General features: G+C 43.6%; 1 protein-coding gene across 16 annotated transcripts in view; it reads left to right on the forward strand.

Annotated features, from left to right (window-relative positions):
* LOC119005036 (rap1 GTPase-activating protein 2-like) overlaps positions 1-23,274 on the forward strand; it is a 93,708-nt gene that overhangs the window by 29,374 nt on the left and 41,060 nt on the right. For 5 of the 16 annotated variants that reach the window (XM_037072494.1, XM_037072513.1, XM_037072523.1 and 2 more), the window contains exon 1: positions 19,803-20,538. The exons of the other annotated variants lie outside the window; for them this stretch is intronic. In XM_037072494.1, the coding sequence (XP_036928389.1) occupies positions 20,399-20,538 (140 nt within the window). In that variant the 5' untranslated portion in view covers positions 19,803-20,398. Of the gene's footprint in view, positions 1-19,802; positions 20,539-23,274 lie in introns of those variants that run through there. 16 annotated transcript variants of the gene reach the window in all.

The following is a 23,274-nucleotide window of genomic DNA, read 5'->3' on the forward strand; positions in this document are numbered from 1 at the left end:
AAAAATCACTCAGCTTCACACATTTTTTTCCACCTGTTTTCAGGTCATGAACAAAGGAGCGAAAACAACTGAGATCACACTTAGAAAAAGGAAAAAAAAAAGGAAACATCTTACTTGCCCCTCATGGCTTCCCTCGATTGGGGTTGAGAGCAACAGGCAGGAGAAGGAAATGATTACTGAGAGATGGACTATCATGTGGACAGGTTTAATCTCTTAACTGGAACTGTTAACAGTGAAAAAAGGAAGCTGAATCACTCCAGGCTTTACCTGCCATCGTTTTCAGAGAGAGAGGAGGTGAACTGGTCTACTCTCAGCTGAGTGGGAGATGATAATTATGAGGATGTCAAAGTGGGAAATTATGTATTTGAGATAATTCAAATCAAATCTGTCATTTATTGGGTATTTCATAATGGAAGTTACATGTCTTTTTTAAAAATTTTTTTTTTTACTGGCAACAGTATATAATCACAGTTGCTGATTAGCAAAATGCAGGATACTAATAAATCCTTACTGGGAAACACCCAATGACCTCAGTTTTCACCACTTTTTTTTATTGCTACTTGATACAACAAACTGATCTTGGCGTCTGTTGTGTACATCTCTTCTCTGTCTCTGTTGTGTCTCTTGGAGTATTTGCCAAAACTAAGCAGGCCTGGCAGTGTTGCTGTTGGAAACTAGCTAAAGAGGATGCTGTAAGTTATGCTCTGCGATTGCCGCTGTTTCTGTTTTGTACACAAACACTTGACATAAGCTGGCGGCAAATTACAGCCTGTCTCCTCGGCATCTCAAAGAAAGCAGGGCGATGCTATAGAGGGTGCGGGAAATGAGAGCGAGTGTGAGTGAAGGGATGGGGATGGACTTTGCATGGTTCAGAGGAGAGACAGAGGGCTGATAGAAGAGAGCAAGGAGACAATAATAGACCAGGGATCCTTTGCTGAGATTGGACCAACGGAGAGGAGAAGGAGCGAGTCAGACCTCGTTTCCTTCCTCGCACTTCTCTCGACCTCACACGGCAGAGACGCTCTTAACATCTACAAAGAGAGAAGAGTGTCAAGATGCAGGTGAAAAATAAGGGGGGGAGGAGGGATGAGGGCTGGAGGAATCAAAATAGAGATGGAGTCTCTCTTGTGTAAAATGAGCTGGAAAGGGGGCAGAGGGAGAGGGACAAAGAGGCCAAGAGGAAGGACTAGTGTGGTTATGAAAGACCCCCCATCCCCCTTTCTGTCTCTCTCTCTCTCTCTCTCTCTATTGTAAAGTTTGACCTTTGTGGAAGTGTGTTTGTGAGAGAGAGGCTGAGTGTGTGTGTGCCTTGTCTGTGACCCTGCGAGGTCAAACACTCACATGACAGCTGTTGAAAAGACCGTGGTGCGCCTCACTGATGTTCTCGTCCGTCCTCCGGCTCAGAAGCCATTTTGGAGCTCTCTGTCAAACTAACAATTGTTTTTTTTTTCTCTCGTTCTCTGACTGACACCTTATATGTCCAAGTCACAGGGGCTGAAATCACTTTTCTTATTGGCTCACCTTGCTTTCATTCCCGGTCACAAGTTGACTTAGGGGAGGAAATCTTTATTAAAGGCTGTTGTTGGCTCCCGTTCAGCTCTGTGTTTTATATGCATACACACACGCGCGTGCACACACACACACACACACACACACACACACACACATTTTGCCTCAGCACGTCCATTTTGTAAATACATCAGAGGCAGGGAACAAGGTCCTGTCTTGCTTCGGCAGAGCTGAGCTCAAACCCAATTTCCTTTCAAAGGAATAATTCATCTCCATATTGAGCAACCTGCAGATATGGCCTCAGCCTGTCCTTGCCTGCTTGGCCCATACAACAGCTGAAATGGCATTGGCTCGTGCTGATAGATCACAGCAATTTACACACGGTCACCACAAAATTAAATTACATGCTATGGAAGACGAAAGTGTGAATGTACAGTGGGATATTCACCATTTTGCAAAAGTGACAGCGGCTTGTGAGAATGGTTCATAGGAACATTGAAACCAAATGGAGGCTACCATAAAAACCATTAAAACCATTGCTGCGCAATTTGTCACAGCTACTGTAACAAAGTTAGTGTCGCTCCGCCTGTCTTGCACCGCACGGACGCAGGTTGACATGTCAAATTTACCACTGCACAGCTGGGAGGCAGACAAAAGCAGCGGCACTACGTAGCTTCAGAGAGATCACAGCAATACATACATGTTCACTTCAAGACACACGTTTTCAGCATGTAACATTGTTGTGACATGTCATGCCAATTTCTACATGACTTTGCTTCAAACCTAGCAAGCTGATCAAGCTTAGCTGTGGTGGAAATCACTGTCTCCTGCTGACTTTTAAAATGGTTCGAAACGAATGTATGAACTGTAACCTAGGCCGAGATTCAAGATACAGGGTGTGTATTTGAATGTTCTTGTGTGTATTTCTTTGCGCCTGACATGTTGGTCATCTTGGTTAATCGTGCACACTGAGAAAGCAGGAAACTGAATTACCCCTCTGACGTTAACCATGACATCAGAGAGGTGGACAAGAATGACAAAGAATACGGAGGGATGGACGAGCAAGAGAAACACTGGCTCGCAGAAAGCCCCAAAGATAAGATTTTGCAGCGAAACAGTGAGGCTCCATCTGTCCTTCATCTGTTTTTATGCTTCATACCAAATCCATTTTCAGTCTTTTCAGTGATGGGTGAAAAAAGTGGCAAAGAACAAGGTTCACATATTTGCAGAGGTCGTGTGTGTTTGTGTGTGAGAGAGAGACAGAGAGAGAGAGAGAGAGAGAGAGAGAGAGAGAGAGAGAGAGAGAGAGAGGAATTATTGCCCGAAGCCAATTTACAAACACATCACAGGCAAAGATAAACAATCACGCTGCAAATAGCCCCGGAGTGTGTGAAAATAATTATGCGATGACATTTCTGTCGCGGTGAAATGACAGCAGTGAGCCGAGCGCCATAGTCAAGGCCAGTGTGCTTTGTGATTAACAAAGGACTGTCTGTGATTTGACACTGTAATCAGCGCTCACAAAAGGAACGGATATATCTCCTATTCATCATCGCCAAGCTTGCACCGCTCACATCTCATTCCTCTGCCCCAACTCTCGCCCGCGGTCTCTCGCTGGTATTTTCTCCTCTGCTTGGTCGCTTTGCTCGTTAGTCGTGTGTCCCTCATTTCCTCGCTCGGTCGTTCTTCCTCACTCGTTTTAATGCTTGCTTTTCTCATATCTGCGTTAGGTCCATTTATGTTGGATTGTTTTTATCTGTATCATCTTTGTTTATTACATTATTAACATTCTTGCATCTTTTTTTTCTTTTCTTTTTCCATCAGATTGACTCGCTTTCTTATTGAGATTTAAATGATTGGATCAGTCTCGGTCTCATGTCAAAACAGTAACTATGTTACTGGGGCCAGCAGCAGATCATTTTAGTTCAGCACAGAGGCAGGGAACATGGGGAAACATCTAATTTCACTCTTAACTTGTGCAATTGAAAAGAGGATTTATCTTCACACCTGTTGATCAACCTGACTGCAGCAGTGATCAGCGGAGGGGAAACAACACCCAACAACAGCACTCAGCTGAGGATCTCCAGGAAGTCGCCTGTCTCCACCAAGAAATAATAGCACATAACCTCCAAATGTTCTTTTTTAAACTTGTTTTTTTTTCTTTTTCGTTTGTTTTTTACAGATTAAACAAACCTTATATGATATCTTAAATAGTTGGCTAGCTTTTACCCCTGCTTCCAGTGTTTGTTGCTACATATTTACTGTGCAGACATGAGCATGATATCCTCTCATCTAATTCTTCTGCAAGACAGAGAGTAAGCTTATTTTCCCCAAAATGTCAGTGCTGATGCAAGACGAGTCAAGACTTTTTCCTGCATTGAACTCGCTTGCCTGGACAGACCTTTAGTCATGCACTTGGTCCTGTCAAACAAAGCAGTAGATGAATGGCATCTTGGTGCTGGCAGTTGCTAATAATCTGAAGAAGACGTCCTCTCAGCCCTGTTAGACTGGCGACCTGTGCGGGCTCTACCCTGCCTCTCCCATGATGGATGCTGGGACGAGTCCCTGCCCCTACGACCCTGAAGAGGATAAGCGCTCGAGAAAATGGATGGATAGAAACACATCTTCTCCCTCCTCCCTCACGGTTCCCTCCCCCCTGTTTCTTCAGTCCCAGATTTCTTATAAGACCGGACAGGTGCAGGCTGGCATTTCACTACACAGCTGTTACTGATTCAGTTATGTCAAATCAGTGACTTTCCAAGAAGAGATGGGCGACTGTGTAATGAGGTTTGGAGGTTAGGGTCAATTGGGCCTTCACACGTTTTCTCTGAATAAAAAAAACATCTTTTAAAGCCCTTAAAAGTTGGTTTTAAATCTTGGGTGTTTGTCTATGATATTAAATATTCATTACTAGATAAGAACAGGAAAAAAACACCCAATGTTCTTTACTTCACGAACATAACGTTACAAAGAGCAGAAGGGCAAAGAGGGAGCGATAACTGTAGTCCCTGGTGAGTGCTGAATTTAGTTAGAAATCGACCCGAACTAAAACACACAGACACACACTCCCTCCGATGCATGCTATCTCACCGCTAGTGCATATTTAGCCTTGCCCATTATCAACCAGTATAAACAGCAAAACATGGGTGCAGAAATCTGCCACATGAAATATGAAAAACAGAAAAGATCGATATCACTCACAGTAAGAGATCTGTGCCTTTAAAGGACATGTGTGTAGTTACGTTACTATGTCGTGCTTCAATTTTGTCTCATTTCTGAATTTGACAGTCACATCCTTCTTTTCCCTCCATCGTTGCATTCTTCACTTGTTAATTACAGTAATTTAGAATCATGACTTGCAGCTCTAACCTGTATAGATTCTGTAGCTTCACCCTGATGCTGGCAGTACCCGCCACGGAGTTGTGCACTGACTGTCTGGGTTGTCTGGGTGTCACAGCCTATCTGGAGACCAGACACCAATAGTCTTGCTGATGGATCATCCATCAGACACCACTTTGGACGCTCTGGGGGCAGGAGGAGAGCAGTTCGTAATAGCTGTCTAGCCTGTCGCGCTGTGTGTGTGTGTGTGTGTGTGTGTGTGTGTGTGTGGGGCCTCCTTGAAAACGCCCTGTTCTCCCATGCACCTCCGTTCTGCTCTGAATCTCACAGGACTGCTCACTGGTCCTATTGGTAACCCTTCACTCATGGTACACACACATACACACACACTCCCAAAGACAGTTTTATCACCATTTCCTCTTTAGTTTATTGCCATTATTTCCCACAGCTGGGGCCAGAGGGAAACTGCTGTTTGTGTGTGCATGTACGTGTTACGACCGGACCCTATAGCACGGTCCAGCTCGTCCTCCAGCGATGTGCGTGCACGTCTGTGTTTACCGCCTTTAAACCCCTCAAGGCCATCCAAGCTCCAGGTGAACATTTGAACTTACCGTCGTCAACACAACCTCTAAGAAAGTTCAGTCGTACAATAAAACACGGTTGCTGTACCGCAGCAGTTGTCTACACCCACGCATCTCTCATGTCCAGTGTTCATCGAAGAGATTACAGGAAAAATTACTAACACAGAGGGAGAGCCATCCAATTCAAGTTCTGCAATATTAATGAGTCACGCCACTTGAGGCATTCATGCTCAAATTAAAGTCATAACACAACAATTTTAGATAAATTACCCTTTGCTACAGTCTGTTTCCCGATGAAATAGGACAGCTGTGATCAATCTCACAGTCTGTTGATGAAAGCTTTTACAGTTATTGCTTTACACGCCAGGTGGCTGATATATGCTTTTTTTCTGCAGAAGCGCTGATAAGAAGAAGGGTACGTTAATAAGACGTGCGATGACAGTCAACAAGGCAGAGGAGACAAAGAGCAATACAGCTTTCTCACTCCATCCAAATGTAACGCAAACCGAATCGCAGAAAATCAGCAAAATAAAAATGCATTTCACTTCATGTTGACATAAACAGCTGGGGCTGATTCTCCTGTCAGGTGCAGAAGAAGATGTTGCAATGACATGACATAATGGAAATAGTGCCAGTCAGACCTCAGCTCAGTGAAAAAGCATATTTAAAGCATGATGGGAAAATGATATTTACATCAGTTGCCTGTATAAATCTGAGGAATGTTAGTCATCATTCTACACGGATGTGATGTTTTCATCAGCTGCCTCTGCTGCTCCTCTGTGGGGCACAACATTCAGCCTGTTTTCTGTTAAAAAAAAAAGGGCAATAAGTAGCGTATAGAAACCCACTTATTTTCTGAGTAAGCACTGCATTTGTCTAAAATGTCAGAAACATGACAGGTCATTTCTGGGAAATGCAGTTAAATAAATATTGCAATAGCTGAGTTTCCATCAGTGCATCTTCATGCACATTTTGAAGTATAGCCTTAAGAAGGTTGACGGATAGGCCAACATTATGGAAAGATTCAAGTTTGAGCTGTTTTGTTTTTTTTTACTTTTTTGAAAAAGAGTTCAGTGGCACACCTTTCCGAACAGGTTCTGACAGAGCAAACATTTAAATTTAATAAGTGATCAGCTGTTTCCACTCATTGAAACAAAAAGAAAGAAAAATCACAACTTGGAGGACCTTTCCATATTTCTTCTTCTTCCTGTTCTCTGTTTATAACAGCCATGTGTAATATAGTCTGTAACAACAGTTTCTGATGAAACTATGTTTTGCGTAGCCTTGTTTAACGATAGCTGATTCACATTTTTTTTTCTTTTTTGCTACATTTAAGAATTTCACTTTAAAATTTCGCTTGACCCTTAGATGGAGACGCGGCTGATTACCTTTTCACCCTATACTTGAAGCATTCAAGGCTGTACACAATGTCGTCCAACCACATCTAAAGACAGATGCGTTCTTTCCTTTTCTGTATGGCCACACCCTAAGGTGGCAGTCAAACACACTGCACCCCTAAAACTTGCCTTTTGCCCATATGCACAGCAAAGTTGTCCTGACTGTTGGATCGTCTGCATTTTCGTCGGAAACAAAATGAGGCCTTGATGATGACGACTATGTGACTATAAGTTTAGTTTGCACAGATTTGTCTTTAAACTCAATTCAGCGTGAAACAACAGCTGAGATTTAATGAGCTTCTATCCATCATCTGACCTCACCCTGTAAGGTTGAGCCTGTGTGTGTGTGTGTGTGTGTGTGTGCGCGCGCATATATGCATGCGTGTCTGTGTGTGTATTGACAGTCACACAACACACGTTCTGTCCCTCTTCACGTCTCTCCCTCTCCTCTCCTCCTTCTCCATCTGTCGCCTCTTGACAAACACATGGTGTCTTGTTTGGCCGACTCAGCAAGGCCCCACGGCTCTGTGGGCTACATATATTCACACACACGCGCGCGCGCACACACACACTCACTCAACAACAACAACACACACTCATCCATCTTTCATGCATTGTTGTGTAGGATAACAGGATTTGGGATTTGGTGATGTAGAGGGTTTGAAGGGGTTCACAATAGTTGAGACAGTGAGACAGACGGATGCATATTTGAACAGAGAATTACGATGCAGGGGAGGCAAAGAGACACAAGAAATTAAGATGGCGACCCACGGCAATGGTGTGAGGGAGCGCAGTGCGGTCTGATCACTTGAGGCTGGTAGCAGGTTTGTCCTGTGCGTCCTGAAAGTCTGCCAGAGTGTCATAGGGAGGAGGATAAGGCATCGGGAGCAGAGGAGAGGAGCCCACGGGCATAAATGCTATTAATTATGAGCAGAGAGAAACAGACACAGGCAGGCTCAGACTAACACACAGATGAGTGAGTAGTTTCATATTGTTAATGATTTGGGTGTAGCATGCATTGAACAGGTTGACAGGGCGAGACCTGGCACAGGTTCATGATGAATATCATATTTCAGCGCCAGTTTACTGACTGTCACAGGTTGTCAAGTGATATGCGGGTCTCTGGGATTACAGTTGTTTGTTAAAGGCTTACACATGCTGGTGAGAGCGCCACTCTTAGTACCTGCAGCAATCCAACAGTTCTGCCATCGTTGGCTCATTCCCTTGTGAATAATAGGGAATACCTCGACACAGGGTGGGATACAGAAGCTTACAATACTGAATCTTTTTGAAAAAAAATCTGTTTATTGGCATTTTTTAAAAGTTAATTAGAAATGTTTTTAATTAGAGGTGGCAAAAGTACACACATTCTTTACTCAAGTAAGAGCAGATACAGTACTCTGAAATGTACTCAAAGTAAAAAGTATCCCTCTGAAGGACATTTCTAATGAGCATTTCCGTGCAAAGCTAACTGAGCCTACGCCTTCATCGCTGCACACCTTTTCTCTGCATTCCGGTCACCCTCTCTGGCTTTTTCCACCGTGCTACGTCTGCCGTGCGAGATACACACTGATCGCAATCAGTCTTGTGATGTTGGGAAGGTGGCGTGCACTGATACACAATAAAATCAATTTTTAACTCCCCTCAAATACATTCAAACTAAATTAACTCGCCTGTTTCAGAAATCTTCAAAAAAGTACAGAGGTTTGTGTTGTCAGGAGAATAAATACTCAAGTAACGTACAGATACCTTCAAAATCTACTCAAGTACAGCAACAAAGTATTGGCTGTGTCTGTTTCAGCTGAAGTTAAAGTTGTATCATCCCAAAAAATCTGTCCCCTCTAGTATCAAACATCTTCCCAGCCAGACATGAAAGGTAAAAGCTCTTTTGCTCCTTCAGCAAAGAACACAGCCTGGGATCAGCTTGAAATCATCATAGTTCCGATGGTCTTCAAAGTAAAAGAGGCAGGATATGAGCCTTAAAGGGTCGTGACAACATGTTGAATGTTTAAGAGCTTCATAGTAAGATTCTGCTCCGTAAATGCTTACAAAGACATCTCGGACCCTGATTTCATTGTCCAAGAAATTTGGTCCCTTCAACTCATCAAATGACCACATTTAGATAATGAAAACTAATGTGAGAGTCTTTTTTCCTACCTGTTGACCTGATGGGCTGTTATTAATCACCGTGTTGGCACCACGACCATCCAACTGAATTCTTGCTTCAAGGACTCTTTTACACTCTGAGCTTAAATTGAAATCCACGTCATATCAACAAACATTTCTCATCGTTTCAGCACGCACACTGTCTCTCTAGTCATTTACTTTTGTCATAAACATATTCCCTCGAACTTTAAAGTACCATATCAGCTGCCGCTATCGAAACCAACCCGAAACACGGATCCACACAATCTACACTCATGCTCACACATTCACATGCCACGGCCAGTGTGTGATACACTAATTACAATAGTTAGTAACAGGTAATGCTGGGTTGTGTGACATGTTGAGGTGCTCGCCGCGCAGTGCAGTCAGCATGCTGTCACATGTGCTCGAATTAGCTGGTCATAACACTCAAGTGACCTCTTTTCCTCCAAACAACTTCATGCACAAGTCATGCACACTTGATTTACACTTGAACCTTCCTCTAGAACTGTGTATGTACATGCAACTGTGCACCCCTGGGTGTTGTTAAGTGCCGCTATTGTGGTTGTGGTTTAAGGGGAACTAACAGTGGAAACCGCAGAGAGAGACGAGGAAGAAGAGAACACAGGCGAGCTTATGTGAGGTTTTGAGGAAGTCGGTGTAGGGTTACTTGAGTGAAACTTCAGTTGCCTCATGTAAAGTGACGTGCATGCAGCACAGTGACTGGATGCTTGTGCTTGAAGAACACCAGGAAGAAATACTCAGAAAACACATAGAAGGAAAACAAATGTAGACGAGAGGGAAGATGATGAGACATCACCCCCTCCTTGGATGTCTGGTTCAGCTGTAGGCGTGCTAGGTGGGAAAAAAAGGCAAAGTCAGGCATCCAGGGCCCTAATAATAAAAGAGCCATAAGCGAAATGTAACCCTTGATGAAATCTTAGACCTCTCAGGCTTTCTCTCCAAAGCCAATATACAAAATCCTCTGCGACTATGTTGTTTTTTCATTAAGCACCTTGAAATATGAACACAAATCCACCGATCCTAGGCATTAAGTGGCACTTACGTAATGGAGCGTATCTCATTACTCTGCAACATAAGTTACTCACTCAACCGCTGGAAATCTTCCAAACAGACACTCATGCATATTGTGTTATACTACTTTATGCAAATCAAATAGTTAGGCCCTTAAGAAGTAACTTGTTACCTTACACTGTCACCCACTGGGAAATGTAACTTGTAACGGCACTTTCTGCGTAACCAAAAATCTAAATCCCCTTTGTGATTCCTTGCACATGCTGCTTTCTTGCTCTTATATTGTCCTGAAAATGCATATCACCCCAACCCTTATTTTGAAATGTAACTAGAAAACGGACTATTCGTATCGCAAAACTAACTTTTTACAATAACAACTACATTACCCCCCAAAGCTTTTGAGGAGTACCACATATGGGCAGATGTGATTGCAATTTATGTGTTAAACAAATATCAAAACACTACAATGATTAATATACACCGACTGTGCGGTACCTATAATTGTCCTAATGTTCTCGTGGTGTTGCTCGGTGTTGTTCACACCCGTGTTGCAGTGGAGCAGATTGCCTGTTTCACACATTTCTGCGTTTGTGTCCCACTTTTAAAAAGGGTTAGTCATCCACTGCTGCCGATTGCAGATTCGTACCAGCTGCTAGAATAAAAGACTGGCATTTAATGTTGCCATATGTTGCATTCAAGATTGCATCCTGTATCACGTCTACATTTACGTGCGATATCAAGCTCAGGTTACATGTGTATGACTTGACTCTTAGGATGCGGGGGGGCGCGAGACGACAGATTACTGAGTGAAGAGGTGTTTCAAACCGGCAGAACCAGATAAGCCAAAACTTGATCTCTGTCTCACCCTCACCACGAGGATTTTTGTCCCTAAACCTAACAAGACCGTAAGCATGGTGTAGTGACAGCATAACATTTTAAAAACAAAGAAATAAGTTTTCAACCTGTCAACAGTTTGCAGGAATGTAAATTACCAGCATTTATTGTGGTGATTGTGTTGCGTGTACTGAACTCATTGCTTCCCATGTCACTTCATGTGATATACAGTCTCGTATGTGGATGCATGTTTATCCATGTCAACTGTAAGTGCTGGTATGAATACGTTATTTCATGTGTGCATTACTTACATAAGAGCAATTTCCCTGCTTCAGTGCAGCGCCGGAGCAATAACTCATTGTGTTACCTTGCCCGGGAGGATGACACAGCATGCTGCAGTGAAGTTATCTTAAAATAATAATCCACCACCTTCTGCAGGCTTGTTTGCTCTGTCACTGATATGGTGCAATAGTGATTCATGAAGCTTTTATGTTTAAAAACAGCTGTCAAGTAGGTCTGGGAAAATCTTCTATCACACAGTTGATGATTCATTTTAGGTTGCCTGCAGAGGAAATGGGTAGTTAGCTTGAGAGGCTACAGCTGGCACGGCTGGTCGGACAAATAAGAGCGCCATCCAGAGACACTCAAATCTTGTTAACAGAAAACCAAGACAAAACACCCAACTTGCTTAAACAGAGGAAACAAATGCTGCTTTGCTGCCTTCGTTTCTTCTGGGTTATCAGGTGAAGTCAACATTCAGTGCTTGTATTGTTACTTTTGTGCCCAGTTTTGCTTTTTACCCAAGATATCGTGCAAATCAACGGAACGAGAAATGCTTGATGAAATGACACCAGACATTAATTTGGCTTGTATGTTGAAGAACAGAAGTGATCATGGGAAATAAATGTTATATATGAAAGAAAAACCAAAAAAAAACCAAAACATGAATCCAAGGTAAAGACAGAACATCTCATCAAAAAAAGATGTAAAATAACGACATAAGTACCACATATAAACAGCTTAGCACCATCGCTTTTGGCAAAGGTTACTCGAACCGAACCAAACAAGGCATGTGTTCGGGACTATTTTCATCTGCAAATGAAAGCACATTTGGTGCTCTAGTGAGTATTTGGGGCAGCAGGACGCTGCATGTGGGCTCGAGACAAAACAAACCACAGTGAGTGTTCATGGTGATGAGGGAATGTGTTTTTAATCATTTCTGGACAACAATGGAGCTTGGTGGCACAGAGGAATAAACTGATAATCCTTTGGCTATACAGTCATTGGGGATTTGCTGACAATTTGAAAAAAAGAGGACATACTATTTCATGTAATTCAATTTACCACACCTTTTTTTTGTGAGTACACTAATGTTTCCTTCCTACGGTTGTGATTTGCACTTCCCACACTGCTGCTACATGGCTAATCTTAGCTGAATGAACAAATACTGTACAAGAGGCCCCTGCTGACCTGAACAAACTCTCCAGAGTGGGAAATTACACTGAATGAGACATGAGTGGAACAGAAAGAGGAACCATTTATGATTACATAAAGGAGTGTGTTGAGTGTTTCATAAAATAATACTCACTGTACACAACCTTCACTTTAGGTGTGTTTCTTCACGCATCAGGTTTTTTTTAATGCATTGGTGTGATTATACCACACTGTTAAGCCACATTATTAAAACCACTGAGGAACTGAAGTGAATAACAATGACAATCTAACTATAATGCAATGTGCTGTTCAGAACCCCCTCATGACAAAAGCACTCCCCAAACCTCAGAGTTGACCTGACCTCAGACATTCCTCTGATCCCAATCCGATCAAGTATCTCTGGGATGTGCTGGAACAAGGGTGATCAATGGAGGCCTCACCTCCCAACACATAAGATTCAAAGGATCTGACACTGACCCCTTGGTGCTGGACTCCACAGGACACTCCCGCAGATCCTGTTTCCATAGCTTCATGGGTCAGAGCCAGGTCCAATCCACGATGGGGCCTCCATGGACTAGACTTGTTTTGGGACATCTCACTGATGCTCATTCTCAAATTGAAACTTGGGGTCTTCGGAGGCCAGGTTGCTGCTGGAGGTCCACTGACATTGGGGAGCGCCATTGCGCTGGGATCTGAACTTGTGTGGGTGAGGAAGCATCTGCATGAATGCCAGGACTCAAGGTGTCCCAGTGTTTCTCTAGAGATGATCAATGATCAGTGTTACTCACTTCATCTGTCAGCGGTTTACATGTTTTGCTTTACTGGTGTATCTGCATGCATAAATGTGTGGGATTGTACTGGTACTTTGGAAAAAATAGGTCTGAAAACAAATACTGAATGCTGGAAAGGATCAGCTTGTACTATACGAGGGAGGAGAGAACACAGAGAGAAGACAAAAAACATTTTAAAAAGAGGTGTGAGACTAAATAGCAGATGGGTGTGTATGGGAGGATTAGACTCAAAAATTATGCAGGTAATTAGTCACAGATTAGTGATTATCTAAATAGAACATGATCAGTGATTACATATTCTGTCTGGATAATCAAAACGTTGATTACCTTCCTTCAAAATCCACTGACTGTGAAGATTAGAGGGAGAGGCGTTGGTTCCAGTGTGTGTTTTGGCTGTGCAATCAGGTATTCTGTTATATTCTGTTAAGATGTGAAACATTTGTTTGGTACGTCATAATTCTTGCCTCCTGCATGTACATGCTCTTAACAATACAGGGCGTAGTTTTTTTCTGCAGGAGTTTCTGTTTTCTATGCAGGGCAGTTTCTGACTTTTTTAATTGCGTTTTGTGATAAGAAGAAGGGAGAAATGAGGGTGGGGAAAGTAAAGAAAAGAAATATAACGGAGATTAAATGGCCCATATCAAGCTAATTTCCGGGCTCATATTTTGTTTTGGGTGTCTGCTAGATAATGTTTCAATGTTCAAAAAACCTGTTACCTCTCTAATGTCCATTGTTGCAGCACCTCTATTCATCCTCTCTCTGAACGTTCCATATTAGCACCTGTCTCTTTAAGGCTTCCCTCCTGAAAATCTCCGTCTGCTCTCATTGGTCAGCTTTTTCAGGCCTAAGAAGGCACCAACCACCGTGTTTTCACATCAGCTATGCCAGTGTGGTTTTTTGGGGTTTTTTTGCAACCATAGGGGGTTTGGCTGAGGGTGGTCGCCGTTTAGTTGTGACATCACAACCTTACAGAAGTCCTGATAGCTCATTTGATGGCACAGTTTCTGAATGCTGGCTGTGTGTGTTTCCCCGTGGGCTGAGCTGAGTGTTTTGAAACTCTTACAGATCTGCTTTATAATTAAGAAAAATCAATAAACCATGAAAATCTCACTCTCTCAATGATGGGATCAATACTGGGAAATAACAGCAACAAAAGAGAGACGGGCGGTGCGGTGATACAGATGAGAGGCAGCAGTGTCTAGGTGTGGATAACAGTGACTGGTGCAGTGCGCCATAGCAACATGAAATGATGAGCTTCAATTGAGATGCAAAAATTTAAGCTTTGAGTGCATGTGGGCCTTAAATCCTAGATTCTTCATAAGATTAGGAGTTAAAGGCCGAGCAAAATGAGGATATGAAGACAAACTCATAATTGGATCTTTTAAGTTAGAGAGAAGATAGTTTGGAAATGAAACCAGACAATGCGTATACAGTGAGTCTCAGATTCCCCCTTCTCAAATTAAAGTGATAAGGTACCTGTTTAATTTCCTAACAGCAAGATTCACTGAAGTGACAGTAACACACCGAGGGACGAATTTCTCCCACCAGCTGGTACTGACAAGACGAACAGAGTCTCAGTACACGACGACTAACCACATTTTAATAACCCTGCCGCATATTGGCTCCGAAGCACAGTCAACAAAACCCAGAGCAAATTATGTTTAGAAAGCATTCAAAACAGGTAAAAAAAAACAAAAACAGCTTTATGTGTATATATATATATATATATATATATGCTGCTGTACACTCAAGTCAAGTCGAAAGGTAGCTACATTAAACGTCTTTCTGTCTGAAATGCCAATGCATTTTTTTTTTTAATAAACACACGTAAGCTCAGTTTGTGAAGTTCTTGTTCTCAGAGCACACGATGCTTCTGTATGACCTGCTGAGAGATGACATTTCCCTTTATTTGGTGTGTTCAGGGCTGATCGTTTGATTTATATGACAACATGACATTTCAAAGTTAATCTCTTATTTATGACACGTTTGCCATTTTCATTTGAACCTTATTGTTTCTTCAGTACACAAACACACATGCATGCAAGAACACACTCACGTTTGTTTCTGCCGGGATCAGGGTGGAGCTCATAATAAACATGGTCGATTGGGAAAAAAATGACAAAGTGGTGTGTGTGTGCGTGTGTGTGTGCGTGTGTGTGTGTGAGTGTGTTTGTTGGCGGATGAAGTAGTTACTCGGCAGTGGTTATGAAGGTCATTTTGTCCAGTGGGCTTGCATTTGTGTGTGTGTAAATACAGGACACGGCCTATTGTATGGAGTGCCACCCTGAATTTTGTCCACTCTTCGGTCACATTTATGAGCCGAGCCTGTCGTGAGTGTGTGTGTGTGTGTGTGTGTGTGTGTGTGTGTGTGTGTGTGTGTGTGTGTGCGCGCGTCCAGTAATAGAATGAGCTGCAAAGAGAGGTGACGTCGGAGGACTGGCATCTGTTTGTTTGGGAGACACTTGAGAAGCTGTGAAGTGACAGGAAAGGCTGCTTGGCACCGCTGAAACTCACGTAAGTGTGTGTGTGTGTGTGTGTGTGTGTGTGTGTGTGTGTGTGCGTGTGTGCGTGCGTGCATGTGTGTGTCTGTGCATGACATATAGAGAAACAAAGAGAGAGAGAGGGTTCGTAACTGTAACATGTGACAACACCGTCAGACATTTTGTTCCAAGTAAGGCAGTTCATCGCCTTGCTGCAACGCAATGTGAAAGAAAGAGAGTAAGTAACACTTCCAGTAAAAACTGGATTTCGTTTGGACCAACACAATCAAAGATGAATAACAACACTACCCAGAAATGCATTCCTTGCTGCATTCCACTGATGCTGGGAAATGCTTTCATTGTTGAGAACAGTTGCTTATTACATCAAATATGGAAAATCCATATAGTGGCTGTCTTTTGGAGGATCAGTATGGAGGGTGGACTCTTGCAGTACCACATGCAGTATATCTTAAATCTTGGCTATGGCCTCGTAAGAAAACCTATAACGTTCAATTTGTGGAAGAAGCTTCTGCCTTTTGAGTTGCTCTGATAAATGTCTGCACACACAATACGTCTCATTTTATGAACCTCCAGCCCACTGGTACGCTGTTCTCAACTACACCTATCTGCCACCAATGTTTATTCAAGTCCAGGGGCGTACATTTACACTTCAGTGTATCACACAGGAACAAAGTCAATGTGTGTGTGTGTTAAAGAGCGAGCGAGAGAAAAAGGGGGAGGGCTGAGAGGAGTGTTTGTGTTTGTGAGTCTAAAAGTGAATGGATACAGGTGTTTCATTTCCCCCCCTTGATGACGCACGACAAGACCCTAGTGAAATGGCCGAGTTACTGCGTGTGTGTCTGTGGGAGAAAGTGGATGAGCGTGTGTGTGTGTGTGTGTGTGTGTGTGTGTGTGTGTGTGTATATATGTTTTTACAGGCCATCTCTAGAGAACATCTGACAGCCTGGCATGGTTGTTTGCCTCCACACAGGACAATCCTCAGGTGTTTTTGATCGCAGGGTTGCGTCAATCATAAATTACAAACCCGCAGTTTTTTGGAAGCAAATTCCACTAAGCGCCACAACTGAAGAATCTATGCAGCGTTGTCTTGGCTCAGTTTCGAGGGGACGCAGCCACGGCGGTCCTTTCGGCAGAACCGATGGCGCTGATCATCAATGGGAAGGGCAAGGCATGATGAGAGAAATGGGACCTTGCGTTTAATTGTTGCGTTTGTTGCCGCTGTTTTCCCGGCTTAATGTATTCCCTGGCTGGCGTCAAACAATTACCGAAGCATCTCATCTACTTAGATGTCTTTGTCTCTTGTCTTGAATGATGCATTTCTCTAATTGTCCTCTGTAGCAGGAGTCTGACTGAGACTTTCCACTTCAGCTATCGAACAACATCAGCCCCCGTTGTTTCTGTCAGTACTCTCACCCAGCTGGAGCACATGTTCAGCACATTCGCTTGTGGTGTATTTTTCTGCCGCATCAGGCTTTTGTGTCGCTTTTTTTATGTACGTGTCCTTGTCCGTCCGCGGAGCTTTATCGCTGCTGCACGTAAGAATCTCATAATTCACATGGCTACCTGGAAATGAAAGTTTGCGTTACATGCCGGGGATATTTCACAGCCCCTTTCAACCTTTTCAAACATGGACTCATTAGAGAAATCAGGAGATCAATGCAGAAAAGCCCGTCTGTGAAGCTGTTTAATGAGATGGATGAAAGGTAACAAATCTGAGCCTCATTACACTTCCAGCGGTGCACAAAGATGCCAGAGTTTCTGGTCGCACTGTAATGAGTGCAACAGAAAACATCGTGGCCGTGTCTATTAAAAACTATAAAAGGGTGTGAATCTTTCTGACACTAATGCGGAAGACCGGTCCAACGTTCGGGGAGAACAACACTTGCTGCATGTTAGATGAGATGAGCGATATCACTGGCATGTCCGTCTGGTAATTATGAAGCCAGAAGACAGTTGGCTGAGCATCAACACTGGAAAAAACTGGAAAACAGCTGGTCTGGCTTAGTCCATATGTGAACACCAGTGGGCACCTTTTAAACTCATTAGATAAAATGTTACATCTTGTTTTTTTGCTGCTATCTGTTCCCTGGCTGTGACCTCATAGAGACCTAGACCTTTCACAGGACAGGAGAGTGGTATTAATTTTCTGATCCAGTTCTCTACACATTTGCAAATAACATTTTTACCAGAATGTTGGACTCTTCCTTTAATGAAAAAACTGGACTCGGACTCGGGCTGAGAGAGTAATTGACTGAAAAAAGGTTTGGGTACAGATAATGTGCTTTTTACAGGTGTAAAAGTTAATTCATTCAAGTTTATAAAAAAAAAAAAAACAGTTCTGTAAGTAGTTCTCTTACCTTTGTGATTACAAACATTGGGGTTGCACAACAATTCATCTGAGTTTCTAATAGGCAATAAATATGGAGAACTCCGGTGCAAGAGTACCATCTTGGAAAGCTACGCACAGCAACAGGACTTGGACAATTTTCAGGAAAAGCAAACATTTGTTAAAAAGAAGTGATCAGAAGAAATCACCACTTAGGGTATGATATCAAATGTGGAAAAGGGAGACTTAACAATAAAAATATAACAAATACCTTATTTATATATATATATATATATATATACATAGTATTTGAGAGGTCTTAAAAACGGTCTTGTGTGTTGGTATCTTCGAAAATAAGCCATTTAAATCGTAATGATTTAAAAAAAATAATAATAATAAAATTTCCGCTTTTACTGCAGTCCTGTGTGTGGTTTGTCCAAGTCGTGTTGCCGTACCTTGCTGTCCCAGATGGCAGACGTACTGGCACCACAGATTTATAAAAGACCTAGATACTAGGTGCAAAGATGGCGTCCATTCCAACCAGTGAGAATTGCTCGCCTTGCCAAAAATCTCCACCAAATAAGTGTTCAGTCTTCTGTGTTGACTTGCTGATTATGTTGCTCATTGAATATATATACAGTAGCGTTTCCCCCCCAGCCCCCCGCCAAAGAGTTCCCACTCGGCCCATTGATGGAGTTTTAAATCACTTGAGGGAAGTTTTACAAATATAAAACCTCCATATGGCTCAAAAGGACACATAATCAAACCTCTTTGCAGTTCTCAGGGTCATGTCAAAAGTTTTATAGATGTTTTTATGTTTTTATATATCTACATGGGCCACAGGGGGATATTTCGTTGCAATGCTGCGGGTGGCCACCGGGCCAGATTGGACTCTAGGCCACGAGCCACTCACATCTGACAGTGACAAACACCACCGACTTCCAGTCTGAAGCCCGGCTGTCCTGAGAACAGATATGGATGGAGATCATTTTGTGGGCTGAACAGATAAACTAGAATGATTATACGATGTAGAATTGACAGAACCAAAGGACTGAACAATCCCTTTGCTAAATGATGCGTTGACATACTAAGCAGAAAAACTGAATAATGCTGCCTAACGATAGTATAATTAATACAGCTATCCAGTCAATTAGCCATCCGTTCACCCACTCAGTCACAACAAGGAAGGAGAAAAACAAGCTGCCCAAGATGGAAACGGAACACTAAAGAAGGATATATTGTAAGAAGACGACTACTTCAGCTCTGTTTACTGAGCTGTAACTGAATAGAGAAGGAAAGAGGGACAGAGAGGTTATTACCGGTAGAAAAGAGGTGAAAGGGATGACGGGAGGCAAAGACGGAATGCATCATTAGAAAAAAAAGTGTTGTGTACGTTCATGTGTCTGTGTGTGTGCACAAAAAAGAATGCGTAAAATGTGTTAAGATTGCAATTTTCTTCATGTGGTCTCATTTAATCTCCTGTCATTTTGTGAGGTTACATTTCAATTCCAGTGTCTCTGGCAACAGCACAGCAGGCAATACGCTGATAAGCCTGCCTGAATTGAGATTTCACATGGAGGGACAGAGAGTGTGTGTGTGTGTATGTGTGTGTGCTTGCGTGTGTCTGTGTGAGTTGGCTGAGTAGGTGTGGGTGTGCATGCATGTGCCTGAAAAAAGAAATCGTATAATCAAACATAGATAGAACAAGGTCAGGGAGATTAATGTAAAATTATTAACAAGATAGAAACAAGGGCAGAGAGATGGAGGGAGGTCTACTGTAGAGGAGGAGGAGGAGGAGGGTGAGGAGGAGGCGGTCCTTGTGCAGACTCCAGCCTATCAGACGGAGGAAGGCGGGGCTCAGCAGTCAGGAAGGAGGTAGCCGAGCAGCAGCAGACACAGAGGCAGAAGAAGCAGGGCATGTTAGAGGAGGAGTGAGAGGTGGGAAGGTAGAGGTAGGTAGACAGAGAGATGCAGCACCACAGTGTGTGTGTCTTTGAGGCTGTCAGCAGCGCAACTCTTCATCCTCTCATCGGGGACCGCGATGTGCTGTGGAGCGACGATGCACAGATTCTCTGCAGGAGCGGGGAATGCAGATAGAAGTTCACCTTGAGCTGGAGTCCAACAGTGCCACTCTGGACCTCTGGGATTACAAGAAATACTCATCGATCCAAACAGCAGCAGAGGTTTAATCGGATCTGACAATCTGCCGGCCCAAAAGTGGCTCCAGCATCTATAACTTTTGGATTATAGTCAGATTTATACCAGCACGTCTGACAGAGTATCTGCCCGTCCAGGGCCAGAAATCAAACAGGTACTTTGTTTTGGCAGAAACTTGCCAGCTGTCACCAAACCTGACAGCATTCAGAACCAAAAATTGTGACACCCACCGTTCGTCGTGGAACCCCGCAAAGCCAAGCAGGTCCTGCAGCCCAGGGACCCAGGAGCCAGCCTGACCTTGGGCCGGCTGTCACCTGAACCCCTGCTGGCTCCAGCGGAAACGTCCAGCATGTCTCAGACCGGAGGACGCTTCCACAACAAGAAGGCCGGGATCCGGGCCGCCGTGATCCTGATCGGACTCCTTCACAAGTCTCGCAAAGCCAAGGAGAAGGAGAGAGAGAAGGAGAGAGAGAAAGAGGAGAGCGAAGGGTGGGTGAAGTTTGTCCTGTTGTGTCGTCTGATGAGGCAGGCATGCTGGGTAGATAACGTAAGGCTCAGGGACAGGCAGAGAGGCTGCAGTGCCGTCTTAAATTGGGACTGTGAAGAAAACTTTATTAGCTTGTAATGTCGTTGCTATTCCAAAGGTGCGGGGAACTTTGCACTCCCTCTGGTTCATTGAGTTTGCATCTGCAGTTTTACAATAAGTCCTTTCCGTTAGTGTGCTTGTCTGGTTGAGTGTGTCTTTGTGTATCTCGGTCATTGGAAATGACGGACGGGAGGGAGGGAGAGGAAGGTATTGAGGTTTGTGGGTGAATAGAGGTGTGCTCTGAGTGCTTTTGAAGAGCAAATGAAAGAAGCTCAGCGAGCGGGTGAGAGAAGCGCGGCTTGGATGTGGAGAGAGAGGAACATGGGAGGAAGAAAGAAAGAGGGACGTGAATGTGGGGCTTTAGAAGAGAGCGATGTGGCGAATAAAAGGGTAAAGGTGCAGAGCAAAGGTCAACCACTCGTCTATTTGTGTCTTTCCATGTCCGCACAAGCAGCGGTGGACACTTGTTGATGCCTGTAATGCTGGTGAAACACCCCGTTCTTAGGTGAACTGGCTGAGAGTTCAATAGGTGAGCTGCAAACAACAGCGGAGAAGAGAACACGGTACCAAGCTTGACTGCCCACGAGCCTGCTGTAAACAGCAGCTGTCAATACAATATTCAAGCAGTGTTCCAAATATATTTTTTATGGCCTATGAAGGCTAATGAGATGGCAGCAAAACTGGGGTTTCTCTTTTTCTTTGCAAATCCCTGAGCATTATGCATGTCAAGAACCTGCGGGCAGATTGTATCATGACATGGACTCAAGGCTGCAGGACTGCAGAGTGTTGCTGCTGTACCTTCTCAGAAACTGCCGCTCCAGATGCAAGGGGACTTACCCGTCATGCTTTGTTTTGACCAGATCAACTTACGTCCCATTCTACTAAAGTCAATAAGACCCATGGGAACATCCCACCTGGTAACCAAAGGTGGCAGGGTCGAGACTGCCATAAACCCCACAACCACTCCCACTAACCTCCCTCGGGCTGGATTTGTTTTGGCCGGGCTAATGTTGACAGCCATGCGTGCACAGCTGAACTTCAAGCAGAAAGTTGCCTGTTTAGTGTTAATGTGTTGAAGGACATATACACAGTTTAATCTGGGTTAGGTGTGTGTGTGTGTGTGTGTGTGTGTGTGTGTGTGTGTGTGTGTGTGTGTGTGTGTGTGTGTGTGAACACCTGATATGCAACACTGAATGCACTTTGCTGCTCTGTTCTAATAGCCTGGACCAAAATAGGCTACATGAAAATAGACTGTAACTCACTTTGCAAATGCTGATAAGTTTATCTGACCTCTGGGTGTCTGTGTGTGTGTGTGTGTGTGTGTGTGTGTGTGTGTGTGTATGTGCATGTATGTAATTTAGTTTCAGACGGTGTAAAATTTAACCCCTGGAGGCGAGGCTGGATTAGCAACTTTGTAAATCGGGCAACTGCCCCAGACCTCCTGGGGCCCCTAATGGCTGCCAGTTCATTGTGTGACAGCTGGTTTGTGGTGATTTGATTAATTGTAAATGTAGCTTAGAAATACTGTACTCTCCCCTTATCCTAAGTTTGTGTAAGAAACCACAACTTTATTGTTGTAGTTCATAGTGCACATAAATGCGTATTCAATAAAATCAAACACAAATCACTGACAAACAGCAGACCTGCAGCTGGGTTATATAACACAATGAGAGCGAGGGGTACAGGTTGGTCACTGGGGCCACGTCTGTGCATGTTTCCCCCAGGGGCCCTCTAGTGGATTAATCCAGCCGTGCCCGGAGGCTGTGATCGACTGTGAACGCAACACTGCTGCTTTGTCACAGTGCACAGTCTTGCACCTTTTTCTTGCATGTTTGTCACATGCTTATGACGTGACGTATTAATTTGATTCTGCTTGTTATTTCATTATCGTCTCATGTCCTCTCACAGCGCAATCACGTCTGGACAGCAAAAACTACCCGGAAGCTCTACTACAGCAATATTCAGCTGTCACGTCTTTCTCTGAGTGTATGAGCGTGATTGCCCTCTTTTAAGAAGCAACCAAATACAAGGAAAAGTGAACTACAGATGATTTTTCTTATTAGAGCCGAGCACCCCATAATAATAATAGGAAACACATAATGCTTTTGGACAGCTCTGACGTTGCAGCAGTGATTTTCCCCGTTTTATTCACATTTTCTTTGCCTTCCCAGACGTGTTGCGAGTACACATGAATACATACAGACGTGCTACGGTGTTCTGTGCATGTGTCTACCCCTCAGTCTTTATCTCTGTACTGATAGAGCCATAATGTATATTTGCCCTCCATTAATTTGAACAGCATGAGGTCCGCTGCTTGCGTCTGGATGTTTATATTACCCCTCCATGCATTAATGTCCTCCGCAGCTCATTTATCTCCAGCTGCAGACCTGTTTTGTTTGTGTGTGTGTGTGTGTGTGTGTGTGTGTGTGTGTGTGTGTGCGTGTGTGTGTGTGTGTGTGACTGTGTGTGTCTGCTCATGTATGCTGTCGAGATGCTTGTCCCATTGTGTGTGTCGCTAAGTATGCATGAGTTGTGTTTAGGCTTCTACAACAAGTGCCTTTTGCGGTTCTGGTGACATTTCCTTGTCGGTTTGTGGTGGTGTGATGCAATAGGTGGGTTAGAGGGAGAGAGAGAGAGAC

The sequence above is a fragment of the Acanthopagrus latus genome, chromosome 2 (assembly GCF_904848185.1).
Source record: "Acanthopagrus latus isolate v.2019 chromosome 2, fAcaLat1.1, whole genome shotgun sequence".
NCBI classification, from domain to species: domain Eukaryota; kingdom Metazoa; phylum Chordata; class Actinopteri; order Spariformes; family Sparidae; genus Acanthopagrus; species Acanthopagrus latus.